Source organism: Sminthopsis crassicaudata, chromosome 1, assembly GCF_048593235.1.
Source record: "Sminthopsis crassicaudata isolate SCR6 chromosome 1, ASM4859323v1, whole genome shotgun sequence".
Taxonomy (NCBI): domain Eukaryota; kingdom Metazoa; phylum Chordata; class Mammalia; order Dasyuromorphia; family Dasyuridae; genus Sminthopsis; species Sminthopsis crassicaudata.
In genome coordinates, this window is record NC_133617.1 from 704,598,911 (window position 1) to 704,613,770 (window position 14,860).

Genomic DNA, 14,860 nt, shown 5'->3' on the forward strand with positions numbered 1-14,860 from the left:
ATATATATATGTATATATATATATATATATATATACATATATATATATATATATATATATATATATATATATATATATATATATATATATATATATATATATATGTATCCAAGCAAAACAAATCCCCACATTGACCATGTCAGAAAATGTATGTTTGCCGCAAGTGTTGTCTATCACCTCTCTGTTGGCAAGTCAGGAATATGCTTTATTATCAGTCAATCAGAACAGCATTTTGTCAACATGTTGATCAGAGTTTTTGAATTCTTCAAAGTTTGTTCTCCTAGCTCACTTGAGTATTCATCATTTATATGGATGTTTTCATAGTGACTCCATTTCTAACAAGTTATGTGACATTAAGCAAGTTATTTCCCCTCATTTGTTCCTCAATTTATTATTATTTTTTATTTAAAAGAGAACTTAAACATCTTGACATCATTTCCCATTCTAGTTTCTTCTGTTCTAGTCTCTAAGGGCAATATGGACCTGTTCTTTGACAAGGTCATCCTTGATCCCATTTGCACCCTTGATCCCACTCTTCCCATCTCTTATAAGACCCTACTCCTTGGATGATTTCTTCCATTGTTTCTCTTAATTTTAATTCTTTGGTATCTAACATCTCCATTCCTGCTGCCTACAAACATGTCCAAGCCTACCTATTTTTATTTTTTTTTCAATTTACCCTATCATCCTCTGAAAATATTATTTTATATGTTTCCTTTCACAAAGTCTGGGGAAAAAACATCCATACTTATTTGACCACTCAATCAAAAAAGTATTTATTGTGCATTTACCATGGGTAAGGTATTGCTTAAGGTGCTTGGAAAAATAGATGAAAATATAATATATGTCTATTCTTGAGGTCCATTCTAATGAGGAAGAAAGCTTATATCATAAGGATACACACAAAGTAGATACAAGGTGGTTTTTGGGGAAAACTCTGTCAGCTAGGGATTGCCAAAAGGTTGCATGTGGAAGGTGGCCCTTGAGCTGAATTTTAAAGGAAGCTAAGGATTCTAGTTCATGGAGGCAGGAATACAGTCCAGAAGTGAAGGACAGGTAGTAAAAAGCATGGCGAAAAGGAACAGAGGGCCACATGTGAGAAACCTTAAGAAATCAGTTTAAAGATTTTGTAAAGGTGAACTTTGAAAACTAATTTTGCATTTATTTAGTAAAATAAAATACTATTAAAATAAAAAATGTTGCATCAAAAACTCAGAAAAAAGAAGTCAAATAGATGGACCAAAGAGTACATACAGTAGTGTAGCAGGGCCTGGAACAAGATTGAGAGGGTCAATCTGGACCAGTTTGTGAAGAGCTTTGAATGTCCAGTAGTTGTATTTGTACTTGATCCTTGAAATGTTAGGGAGCCAGTAGAGTTTATTGAATAGGAGAGTGATGTGGTAAGAAACCTTAGATTTAAGAATATTATCCTGCGGCTTTGTGGATAAAAGAAGTGGAGAAAAACTTCAGACAGAGTATAATAGAAATAGCATCCTCTCTGCAGTCAGGTGATCTGAATTCAAAACACACCCCAGGTTCTTGATATTTGTGTGAGTTTAGGCAAATCCCTTTTATATCCCTTAGTCCCAGTTTACTTAGCAATACAATGAAAGGTTTGAATTAAATGTCTTTTGAAGTTTTCTAACTCCATACTTATGAGCCCATGCTTTTATAAGTTATTTCAATAGTTTAGATGAGAGATAATATGGTCTTGAATTTAAGTGGAGAAAAGGAGATGAAGTAAAGAGGTGGTATCAGGGAATTAAATATGGTAGTGAAGAATACAAGCCAAACCAGGTGACTACAGGGATAGTAACAGTTACTCTTTCACCTCTCAGCATTCAATGCAATGATTTTATCATTCAACTGCAACTTTTTTTTTCAAAGTTAACTTTTTAAACTTTAACAAAGTTATCTTTAAGTTGCTACATGCAATGGACTTTTCTCAATCCTTCTCTTTCTTGACATCTTCTCCTAAATAAGCATCCTATAATTCTCCTGGTTTTCCCCTATCTCTCTATTCCTTGTCTATTTTTTTTTTCTGGATAAAAGCTATTTGAGGTTAAAAACTGTTTGCAGGTTTTGATTTTGTCTTTGTATCTCCTGTACCTTACACACTTTGACTCTGACTTTTTTAGCTGAAGACTTTATTTAGATCTCCCCTAGCCATAAGCTGTAGTCCATTCATGGGAGATGCCATGTCAATGGTTCCATCTCTGGCCCCTCTGAGATTCCATAAATTATAATTTGTAATGGTAATCCATGACTAGGTAATCCTGGTCAATTCTAGTCAAGCTGGTGTTATTCATAGCCAATTTCATGGAACAAATCTTATCTTTTTAGATAGACTCTAAGTTCTCTGAGAACAGGGACCACAGTGTTCCATTTCTATATCTGTTAAGCATAGCCTGGAAAAAAGTGCTTTTGTCTAAATTTTTTTGTTTAAAATCACTGGAAATGGATAAGGTCAAAATTATTAGACACCAAGTTTGAGAAGAATGAGCATTCAAAGCAAAATGGGGCATTTGCTTAAATTAGACTCAATGAATGGCTTTTCTTCTGCCACCTTGAATAATCAAAGGTTATTCAAACAGAAAATGAAATGATGACTACTAAATGGTCAAGCCATAGAATTTTCCTTAGGAAAAAAGAACTGAGGATTCATAGTCTTACATTCCATTCTTTCTCTCTCTCTCTCGATTGAGTTGGGCTTTTAAAAATGGTAAAAGCTAGGGGAGAATGAAGTCCATAATTATCCTAATAGCAGGAGGTGAATTAGTGTATTAGGCAATCTTCAGTGTGGGAGGGTCAATCCAGGGTAGCTGTTCCGTTGGAGGAAAGGATGGCTGGTATCAAAAATTGTCACTTAATTACCCCTCCCAATAATTAGGATTTTGAAGGGCTAGTGATTAATGTCCTCAATTCTCTTAACTAGATGTAATTATTTATTTCCACTAAGCAATATGTTGCAAAGTTAAGATCAATGTATTTGGAGTCAGAAAGCTAGGTTCATAACCAGGATCCTGCCACATCTATCTCTCACCTCCATGCTTTTTTCCATGTGATTTCTTCATGCCTGTAATTCACTCTACCCTCATTTCCACTTCTTGTGATCCTTGCCTTTCTTTAAGACATAATTCAGATGCCACTTCCTATATGAAACATCTTCTGATTCCCCCAGTTAATATTCTCTTCCTCTTGAAGTCATTTTATATCATTTTGTAGTCATTTCATATTTCCTTTTAGTATACATGCTATGTATACTAAACATTTTCATTTTCTTCATTGTTTCTCCTGAACATATCTCTGTATCTTTGGCAGCCAGCTGGTACAGTGGAGATAGCACTAATCCTGGAGCTAGGAACAAATCTGGCCTCAGTCACTTATCAGCTGTGTGACTTTGGACAAGTCACTTTATTTTATTTGCCTCAGTTTCCCCATCTGCAATATGGGGATGATAATAGTAGAACTTACCTCCTAGGATTGTTGTGAGCTCAAACGAGATTAAAATTGCAAAGTGCTTAGCATGATGCCTGGTACATAATAAATGCTATCTAAATGTTAGATACTATCATCATCATCATCTGTAAAATGAGAATAATTACATCACTACCTTCCAGAGTTATTGTGAGGATCAAATGGAATAATTATAAAGCACTTAGTATAGTGTCTGGCATATAGTAGATGCTATGGAAATGTTATCTGTCATTATTGTACATAGTAGAAATTTATCACATGTTTGATGAATTACTTAACTGAATTATCAGTCATATGACCTGAGACTAGTCAGGTCCCTTTTATGAATCTCCATTTTCTCATTTATTTTTTAAAGGAATTCCAAAGATACTAGTATCTTATTAGAAAAAAAGGAATGAAATTAACCTTAGATCTGCCCACATCATGGGATTATTGTAAGGACCAAATGGGATGATCCATATTCAAGACATTCTATCAGTTATAAGCATCACCATGACTCTTGCTCATGGCTAATATTTTCCCTGAATAGTATTGTGCTGAACCATAGAATTCCTATGAGGCTATCTCCAAAAAACTGAACCCTGGATTCAAATTTAATTCAATAAACTTTTTTTTTAAATTTTATTATAAAATCCTAGAATCTCAAGAATTAGAAGAGACTTTGGAGTTCAGTGAGTCCAAGTGACTTCTGCTGCCTTTGGACCTTGCTTGCCAGTCAAAAATATTCACTTTTGACATCATTTTGATGCATGAGTTTCTTTATCTCTCAAGCATAAGTGTCAATTTGCATGTCATAAAGTCCTCTTCTTCTGCAATCAGAATTTCACAAGTTTTCTTTAAATACAGTCAGAATGATGATGTAGAGGGGAAAAAAAAAGCATCCCTTGAGTGTCTGCAGCTAAACAGGCTGAAAATGTTTTCTCTGCTAGCCTCAGCTCCATTGAGGATCTTTCACTAGGTTTAAGAGAAGAAATCTTTCTTTATTTCCATTAATGGTAATCAAGAGAGCAGGGGATTTGCTCAAACTCATCCTTTTGAAGAGAATTTTTAAGACTATTATTGATAAAGAGAAGTTGGGGAGATGGGGAGGGATCGGAGAGACAAAGGGAAGAGCATATCTGCTTTTTAAGAATGTTTTCATTCTAGTTATCTTGGTGAACCAAGGAGGAGAATTATATCACCCCCTCACCTGAAAAGGAGCTTGACAAGTGAGGAGTGAGTGGGAGCGCCTGCAGTTCTGAGCCTGCCATCCAAAAATGTCACTACCACACCTTGTTTTTTTAATGCTACTCAAAGGAGACAATATACCATAGGCTTTTGGTCCATTATAATTGGTTCCACAGAAAGAATTCAGGGGGATCAGAGTATATTGGAAAAGGCTATCTGTTTTGGACTGGTAAGGTGACTCACTGACTCACTGATACTAGCCTGAGTTATACTGATTTTTGAATTGATGGAACCCACCCTCCATCCCATCTTTGTGAGACTAGGGACTATATGAATACTACATATATACTTTTAGACTTGGTTAATGTGCTGATAATTTTTTAACTCCTCTTTTTAATTTTATTTTTTTCATTATTCCTTGTTATTAAAGGATAGATCATGAGGCAGGGAAGGAAGAAAGGTATGTTGGGAAATTAAGGCAATATAAATACAAAAGATGAGGAAACACAAAAAAATAAACTAAAAAGTTTCTTACCTCTGTTAACATGACCAAGCCAAGAAAGTAGGAGACGATGGACAGGGCCAGGATAAGCAGTTCCCGCCGATAGCCACGCCGAAAAGTCTTTGGATACATATCCACTACTGCTGTCACGAGACTTTCCACACACACAAACTAAAGGGAGATGATAGTCTTAGTTAGACGGCCCATAAGACTGCAGCCTGTGGGACTCTGGCTGCACATAGGCATGATGAGTTCAAAATGGAATCAAATGTTCTACCACAGTTTGATGCTCAATGAATGTCTATTGATTAAAATGTCTTCACAGAGGGAATAATTCTTCTCTAACACCTTAGGAAGGGAACAAAGCTCTCCCAGGGTAAGATAACCCTGGATTCAATCCTATCTCTGCTTATTACTTATGTGTCCTTGGATACATGATTTCCTTCTATTCCCATTTAGACTTCTAGACTTTGATGGAGGGAGGATCTGGTACAATAGAAAGAGCTTGATCTGGGTTCAGATCTTACCTCCATGTGTGACTTTGGGCAAGATGGTTAACTTTTGTGGGTCTAGTTTCCTTATCTGTAAAGTGAAGGGATTGGGCTTATGGACTCTGAAGTCCCTTTCAGCTCTACATTTACTCAAGCAAATTAATCATAGCACCCCCTAGAGTTGTGAGGAAAATCAAATAAAATAACAATTGTGGCATACTCGGCATAGTGCCCGATATTATGGCTCTAGTTGTTATTTTTGTTTATTATATGGAGATCCAGAAGTGACTCACTTACAGTCATAGCATGAGAAAGTGACTCACATCCAAGTCTACATTTCCATACTTAGTGTTCTTTTTAAAAGTAATTGCCTTGTTCGATGCTCTGCTATTAGTCTTATAGCCCGATTAGCCCCTTAAAGGTAGGTCCAACATAGAACCACTGAGTTAAAACCGGCAATGACCATAGAGATCATCTAGTTCAATCCTCTTCATTTTCCGAGATAGTAACTGAGGTTCTAGAGGGGGACGTTAGTTGTCTTAAATCAAGTAGCAGAATACTCTCTATTAGGAGTATACAGAGGGAGTAGAGAGAAGGAAGATTTGGACCCAGGTCATTTCTGGTCCCTTGCCATGATACAACATTGTTTCTGGATACTTCTGAGAAGTACCACGTTGCTCACAGCATCTAGCAAGGCTTAGGACACTCAGTGGTGCTTGGTAGATCCCTATTGGTGGCTTGATTATTTCTCCCCTTGCTAAGTAGAGGATGGTACAGATCTTGCTCTTGTTCTGGGCTCATATTACTGACTTTTAGAAATGCACAATGGGATTCTGACTACCCCCACCCTACCAACCCCATCATATTGTGCATGCTTGGGGCTTGGAGTGCTACCATATGCAGAGCTCAGCTCATGGGGGACCCTGGGGGACCTGACAGCCCCAGCCTGCGGTCTGCAGTAGTCACTCAACTGATGACAAGCCCCAGCTTCACAAGGCTTTGACCTGGGACAATAGAAAGTGATTATCAGGAGAAACACGTGGTTCCTCACTACGGCAGCTTAGTAACGATCGCTGAGAAACCAATTCTAGGGAAGAAATTGGATTTGGCTGGCTGAATTGATGGCCATGCCAAGGAAGGGCTTGGAGGTTAAATGACTTGCATAAGGTCACAGAGGAGCCAATCTGGGGTAGCTGCTGACCCGCATAGCTTTGGGGACCTCCCAATAAGAGAACAAAACCCAGTAATATGAGCGTTGAGGGATTTGCTTTTTAAAACTCCTTGGTATTAGAGGAGATTTATTGAGTTGTGATAAACTGCCCAGTTTAAATCTTGGTCATGTATTTTTGCCACTTCTTCATTCTGATACAAAATGGGACAGACCTTGATAGTTTAGTCAGTCAATAAGCATTTATGAAGTACCTACTATGTGTCAGGCATTAAGCACTGGGGATACAAAGAAAGGCAAAATATAGTCCCAGCCTCCTTCAGTGGATTTGGGGTCTGGGCTCAAATTCCAGATCACTGCTTCCAACCTGAATGACCTTCGGAAGCTATTTCCCCTCTCTCTCAGCATCAGTTTCTTTATGTGTGAAATGAAGTGATTGGACCATTAAGATTTCTTGTAGCTCTAAATCGTGATTCTATAAATTTTATGTAGTTTTAAGTTTATAATCCACCTCTCTTTCTTCCTATCTCTTTGTTTCTATTTGCCTCTGTGTCTGTCTGTGTCTTTGTAGCTCTCACACAAACTCTCATTCTCTCTCATACACAAACTCATTCTCTCAATCACTCTCATTCTTTCTCATGCACACACACTCTCACTCTCATTTTCTCTCTCATTCTCTCTCTCATATTCACACCCACACATGTAAGGGCACAAGCACACACACAGATGGAAAGGAGATTATGTGCTGGGAAGTAATAGGAGATAACACTACATATACAAAGACCTTGCTTGGAAAGATGAAGAGATGGGTCTTGGTCTGAGACTCTGCAGAGAGCTGTCCTCAGTCTGGGAGCAGAGGAGGGTTATTAAAACATTATTTGAGGAAGAGTAGTCTGTGTGATCTCCAATATGGATGGGAGAGGGGAAGACTGCAGGGATTCCAGTCAGGAGTCTGTTATCAAAGGATCTTAGATATAGATTAAAAGAGCCCTTTGAATCATTGCATCCAAATCCCTTTTTTTTATTGAGGAGGAAACTGCCTCCTAGGAAGGAATCCCTCACTTCAATGAGAGATGCTATGAGTAGTATGTAGCACTCAGCCCTCTGAGTGTAAACCCAATTCCCTTCTCTCCCTACCACACTGTCTCCCTGCTAGTTTCATCCTGGAGAGCCTGGACTTGAATGGGGATCTAGGAAAAGAGGGGAAAGATCCAAGGAATCCTGAAGGGGCAAGAGCCCAGAGGCTTGAGAAGCAAGTGGTTATGCTGGTGGGAAACAAAGGCTAAGAAAGGATCCATTTAAATTAACATGGGAGGTGTTGTAGAACAGATAAGAAAATTAAATACATCATTCTCAATATGGTGACCACCTTTCCAAATATTTTAGACTTCACTCTTGGGGAAATTCTTCTTGACTGAGGATTTATTGCCAGGATCTTATAGAATCTAAGAGGGAAAAGGGGGATTTGGAGATGTTCTTCCAAGAGAGGTTTCTGAGTCTACCCTTCTGCTGCTGCTGAAAGGAGGAAGGTTGGCAAGAGAAAGTAGTTTGCAATTTCAGTGGGTCTGCTGTGGAGGGCATCAGAAAGTGGTGTCAAGGATGATGTAGATTAATTGGGACCTTGAGATATTGACCGGGGAACCATGAGGGTGAGAGGGTGGAAGAGAAGTCATTGAGCTGGCTAAAGACATGATCTGCTTGAGATCAGGGAAGGAAAGTTTTGGGAGGAGGGAGTGAGAGCCTGTGGCAGGTTCTGGAGTTAGGCAAGGAAGCAGAAGGAATAAACAGAGTAAATGTGAGTTTGGCTGAGATTTTGAGAAGCTTCTTGGCATTTGGAGAGCATCCTGAGAAAATAGATTGTTTGGAGGGTCATTCTTGGTTTTGTGGCACATTCAGTCATGCATTCATTAATTCATTTGTAGTAATTCCTTCACTTGCCTATATATCCCCTTCATATATTAATCATTCATTCTTTACATAATTTATTCGAATACTCATTGGACACTTACTGAGTGCCCAGACCTGAGCTAGGTAGGTATGAAGAAAAATACAGAAGGAATATCAGATATAGGCTCTGCTCTTGGGAGAACCTCACTTTATTAAAAGATATTGTAACTTTTATATGCATTAAACAGCTCTATAACAGTACAAGGTCATACATGATTAAATAGCAGATTAAATGATGAAGAAAAGAAATCTTTCATGGGTGAGGAAACCAGACAAGGTTGCACAGAAGAGAGGGGATTTAATTTAAACTTTAGAGATGGGTAAGATTTGAATAAGCAAAGGTTAGAAGGAGAATTATTATTCCCAATGGGAAGAACAGCCTAGATAAAGGTCTCTCGATATAAGGTAAGCCTCTTAAGGGCAGAGATTATTTCATTTTTGTCTTTATTATCTTCATCATCTAGTACAGTGCATGGCACATGGTAGGAACTTCATGAATACTCGGTGGATGATATATTTGATATATTTAGAGCCAGAAATCAGAGTTGAAACTGTCTAGGGCACAGTGAGGAGAAGGGGCTTGGCTGTAATGGAAGATGGATGTCAGGGAACAAAGGGAGATAAGGTTGGTCTGGGCAGGTGGAGGATTTGAATGCTAAGCAAAGATGATACATGAATATATTATGCTGTGGTTAAGTTCAATAGGATGTAAACTCCTTGAGGACAGGGGATGTTTCAGATGTGTATTTGAATTCCCCAAACTTAGCATAATGAATTGTAGTTTGATAGTTTTTGAAGTTATTTTTGGAGTTTATTTTTGAAGTTATTTAAGGTGAATTAAATTGGACTCTAATTCTAAGCAGAAGGAGGAGGCCAGTTCCTTTGTGGAGAGAATTGGAGCCCTTCCCACCAAGTGTTCCAGAGGAGTCTCTTACCTGGCTGTCCAGTCCCAAGAAAATGAGCATCATGAAGAACAAGGTAGCCCACAGAGGAGAAAGGGGCATCATGGTGACTGCCTTGGGGTAGGCAATAAAAGCTAGGCCCGGGCCTGGAAACAAAGAAAAAATGATCATGTGCTACATCACCTATTTCCAAGTATCTTCCACACAGCTACCTCTTTTGCCCCCATCAAGGGGACCAAGAAATTCTTGCCAAATTGCTAACAATGAGAAGGAACAAAAAGACATCTGGGAAAGTGGGTTTATAAGAGATTATTTTCCCAGATGATGGATTTTAGTTTCTTGCTTCCATTTAGGAGATTGAGATATGATAGTATGCATTAGAGGGAAAAGGCATAATGAGAAATGCCCTGTATCCAATTTACAAACTACCTATTGAATTTTAGGTTTATTACTAAACCTCTCTGATTCTCAGTTTCTTCATCTGTAAAATAGGGGGTTGAACTAGGCTTGAAACAAGGTAAAACTATTTTAAAATTATCCAGAAGAGGAGTGGACAGCCTTAGAGTTTCTGAGCAGTCAGCTAGCATTTACTAAGCATCTACTATATTTCAAACACTGTGTGAAGGGCTGGGAATGCAAAAAAAGGCAAAATACAGTTTCTGCTCTCATGGGAGCTAGTTTAAGCATGTTTTAGAGGAAATTCTTTTTCTGGAATGGGTCATACTAACAATAATATTTGTTATATTAAGCATATCAATTGTAAATATATATTATAATATAATAATAAGATATTCACAGTATTTACTTATTTATCTCATTTGGTTTTCATGACAACCCTGTGAAATTGAAACTGAAGCTACTAAAAGTTAAATGAGAAGGCCAGTCACACAGCTAATTAAGTGTCCAAGGCAGAATTTAAATTCAGGTCTTCCTAACTCCAATATCCTACCCACTATGCCACCTAGCTGCTTACCAAGGACATTTGCAATTTTAAAATTCTCTGATTTTGTGACTAAATAATCATGAGGTCTTTTCTAGCTCTAAATCTATGCTCCTAATTATTTCATTTCTTTTCCTTTTCCTTTAGGGGGATGGGGAGACTCTAATTTTAGTCAATTTCTTTAGAGTGAGTAGAATTTTGGAATATCTTCTATGCATTTCCATTTCCCCCTCCATCTTGCAAGGAGGAATTGTGCAGTGGCAGAAAGTATGAACTCAGATTCAGCCCGAAAAAAGCAGAAAAGCAGGGGGGATGGAGAGGGAGGGAGCTTAATAGGTTAGCTCTGGAGAAAATTAATTTACCTAAGGGCTCTAACACTATTGTCTTTTTTGTCAATATGACTGCAATTCTGCTCATGGCTGCTTATTCATGGAATACTATAATCTTCACGCTGGAAAGCACCTTGGGGTCACCCAATCAAATCTTTGCCCTATGCTAGCACTTCTTCACCCTCCACTTAGAATAAAAGAATTTATAGCTGGAGGGAAACAAGATCACAATTAAAAAAAAAAATCTCTACTGAATTAGAATGTGCTCCTAATATCTGAAAGTCTAAAGCTCCATCAGCATGTGTCTCTCAACTGCGTAATGGACTGAACCGAATGAAATGACATTGGCCAGAGAATTATGCTTCCTTTTCTGAAATGGAGGGTGAAACCCAGGAGGGTTATCTTCTTGTTCACACAGAGCTAAATGATGAAAAGGATGTTGGGATCATGGCGCCACCCAGTGGGAAGAAGAAGAACATCTAGCAACTTTGGAGATGAGACTCCCCAGAAAGACTTTTGTCCCCTGACTGCACGGACTCCTGCTTCAAGAATGTTTTTTCTGGTACTTTCCAGACCTTGCTCCTTGCCTCCCCCTGTGATTAACCTCATCCCCTTCAGTTTATCCTGTACATATATTTTAATAGAGCTGTTTGGGTGTTGTCTTTTGTGTGTTGTCTCCCCTCATGAGACTGTGAACCCCTCGAGAGCAGGGATATTTTTTGCCTTTTTTTGTATCTTGAACACTTAGCACAGTGCCTAGAAATAGTACATGCCTAATTTGTTGACTGAGTGACTAAAACACTGGACTGAGTGCTTTTATCTTATTGTGAAGGTAGACGCTATTATTATCTCCTTTTATAGTTGGGTGACTTGACCATGGTCCTAAAGATTTCATGGATTCAATACTTTGCCAAGGACACTTAATTCTCTCTGAATTTGAAAACTAGAAAATGGAGCATTGACAACCACCAGCAAGAAGGGAGAGAAGCCAGCTGCATCCTATCTCACTGTGGATTCTGGAGCCTGGAGGGTTAAACCAAGCTCTTACTAGTAACTATCAATGTGATCTGAGTCTTTTTTTCATAGTCCAATGAGGGAATTGAACCATTGCATCAGATGGCACTCGTAGCAGTGTCAGTGATAAAGATGATAGTAACACAGTATAGTGGGTAGGGGCAAAAAGACCTGAGTTTTAATCCTGCTTTAGAAATTGAGGAGCTGTTTACATGGATAAATCATTTAACCTGACTCTCCCTCAGACATCAGTGTCTTAATCTATAAAATAAGGGGATTGGACTTCCAGCTCTGAATCTTGGAACCTGGGAGCCACAATTTAGGCTTCTCATTCCACCACTGTCTATGTAACCCTATGCAGGTCACTTAACAACAGGTACCTAGGGAAATCTCTAAGACTGCAGAATATTTACGATTTGAAGTGGAGGTTAGTTTCATCACTGGGAATTTTCTTGGATCAAATGAAAAAACAAAAATCCAATCTAAACAAAACTATGAGAGTCTTTACCTTCTGTCTATTCTGTATGTATTTTTAATGTACCTATCACTCATTGGATGCTTTTCCCATTAAAATATAAGGTCCTCAAGAAAGGGAATGTTTTTGTTTTTCTTTTAATTTTATATTGACACATAATAAGAGCTTAATAAATCTTGATGACTACTGAGTATTTGTACAGAATTTCAAAACTGATCTAAGTACTTCAAAAACATTTTTTCACTTAAACCTCTAAAAGATGCTATAAAATACATTCTACAGTTACTTTATCCTGACTTTTACAGATAAGAAAACTGAGGAACTCAGAGATTAATTGACTTGTTCAAGGTCACATAGTAAGTGTCAGAAGGGGGATTTGAACCTGAGTTCTTCCATACCAAGTCCAATATTCAATCTACTGTATCAGAAGATAACACATGTAAAATGCTTTGTCAACTTTAAAATCTCTATATTTATATATCTGTGCCTTTATCTATATTTATATCTATATATTGAAGTGTGTACATATAAATGCTATCTATGTAAACATATGTCATATAAGTTAATCATCATTAATTTATTAAAGTTAAAAGACATATTCCTCCTTTCCCTCTTTTTTAAGGCAAGCAATGTTAACTGATTTGCATAGGATCACCCAACTAATAAATGTCAGAATGGAGACTTGAAACCAGGTCTTCCAGATCAAGTCTAATGTTGAATCGATTGTACCATAATAAGATAATTTATATAAAATGCTTTGTCAATTTTAAAATGCTACATATATAGCTATGCCTGTGTATGTGTCTATAATATACATATACATTATATATGTATATATATACCATATTATACATATATATATGTATATATGAATCATTATTAATTTCTTAAAGTTAACACCCTCTTTTTGGGGGCAACCAGAATTAAGTGACTTGCTCAATTAGTAAGTGTCGAGGCTAGATTTGAACTCAGGTTCTTCTGGCTCCAGAGCCAATATTCTCTCTGCTGTTCCTTTCTTATAGTCTATGGAATCCTATTAATATATAAGGTAGCATCATGTCTTATCAGTCTTTATCATTTCTTTTTTCCTGTTTTGTTTGGGAGGAAGGGGAAGGGGGTAAATACCTAGAGAACTGGTTTCTATAAAACCTTCTGTTCCAAATTTTCCCTTCCTTCTCCTCATTTCCTCCCCTAGATGGCAGGTAGTCCAATGTTATGAGTGCTAAGCACTGGACCAAATGCTTTAGTCATATTATCTCATTTCATTCTCATAACCTGTGAAGGTAGATGTTCTAAATCAAAAGAAAGGGGGAGCAAAATAGAGTTGTGTGCAGTAGAGACTACCGAGATACTCCCTGGAGAAGTAAAATCTGTTCCTGTAGTGAACCGTTGTCTCCAGGCAGTTGCTGTTAACTCTTGTCCTTAGAAGTGACTTCCCTTCCTGCAGAGAGCCCCGTCAGGCCTGATGTAATGCAGAAAGTCTTCTTCTTTCTCTGAGAGTCCTCTCTTTTATTCTCCCAGAGAATGGGCGTGGGATAATGCAAGGGCTTCTGGGAAGAACCACCCCAGCCAATGAGCTAGCCCCCTCTATCAAGTCAACCTGAGTTCTCACCTTGTAATTGTCCAGAAAACCTGAATTCTCACCTTGTCACTGTCCAGACAACCTCAGTTCTCACTTAGTAATCCTAACAATTACCATCTCTTTTTATAGCTGAGGTATTGGGGGCAGAAAGGGGTTGAGTGACTTGACCATGGTTTTAAGGTTTGTTTCACTAGTTTGGAGACATTAATTGAGCACGTTAATTATCACTTTGTAGATGTCTTGAAACAGAATTTATGGATATATTAAGAAACACATTGACAAAACCCTGGTGGTTTTCTTCTCCAGGCAAACATACCTGATTCTGCTACCTCAGCAATGGGCACGCCCTGCTCGTATGCCATGAATCCAAGGACAGAGAAAATGGCAAACCCGGCCACAAAGCTGGTGCCACTGTTCAGACAGCACAACATGATGCAGTCTCTGGAGGAGAGAAACAAGAGGACTTTACAAAGACTGGCATTGGACAGCTCCCACAATATGACATGGAAGACTCTGCTCCACATAGGGAGGCACTGGTATTATTCATTTCTGAATTTGTTGGTAAAAAAACAATTAACAGCAACAGCAAGATTCTGATGGATGCGACTCTTTTCAACAATGAGACGATTCAGGTCAGTTCCAACAATTTTGTGATGAAGAGAGCCATCTACACCCAGAGAGAAGACTGTGGGAACTGAGTATGGACCACAACATAGCATTTCCACTCTTTCTGTTGTTGTTTGCTTGAATTTTATTTTATCACTTTTTTCCTTTTTGGTCTGATTCTTCTTGTGAAGCAAAATAGTTGTATTTATAAAATATGTAATATTGTATATAAAAATACATATGCCTATATTGGATTTACA

At 38.0% G+C, this 14,860-nt stretch overlaps 1 protein-coding gene across 1 annotated transcript in view; it reads right to left on the reverse strand.

Annotated features, from left to right (window-relative positions):
• SLC6A11 (solute carrier family 6 member 11) overlaps positions 1 to 14,860 on the reverse strand; it is a 165,068-nt gene that overhangs the window by 9,370 nt on the left and 140,838 nt on the right. Inside the window, exons 8-10 of the mRNA XM_074283907.1 lie at positions 14,311 to 14,435; positions 9,688 to 9,800; positions 5,180 to 5,317 (exon numbers count right to left, since the gene is read on the reverse strand). Coding sequence (XP_074140008.1) covers positions 5,180 to 5,317; positions 9,688 to 9,800; positions 14,311 to 14,435 — 376 coding nt within the window. The remainder of the gene's footprint in view (positions 1 to 5,179; positions 5,318 to 9,687; positions 9,801 to 14,310; positions 14,436 to 14,860) is intronic.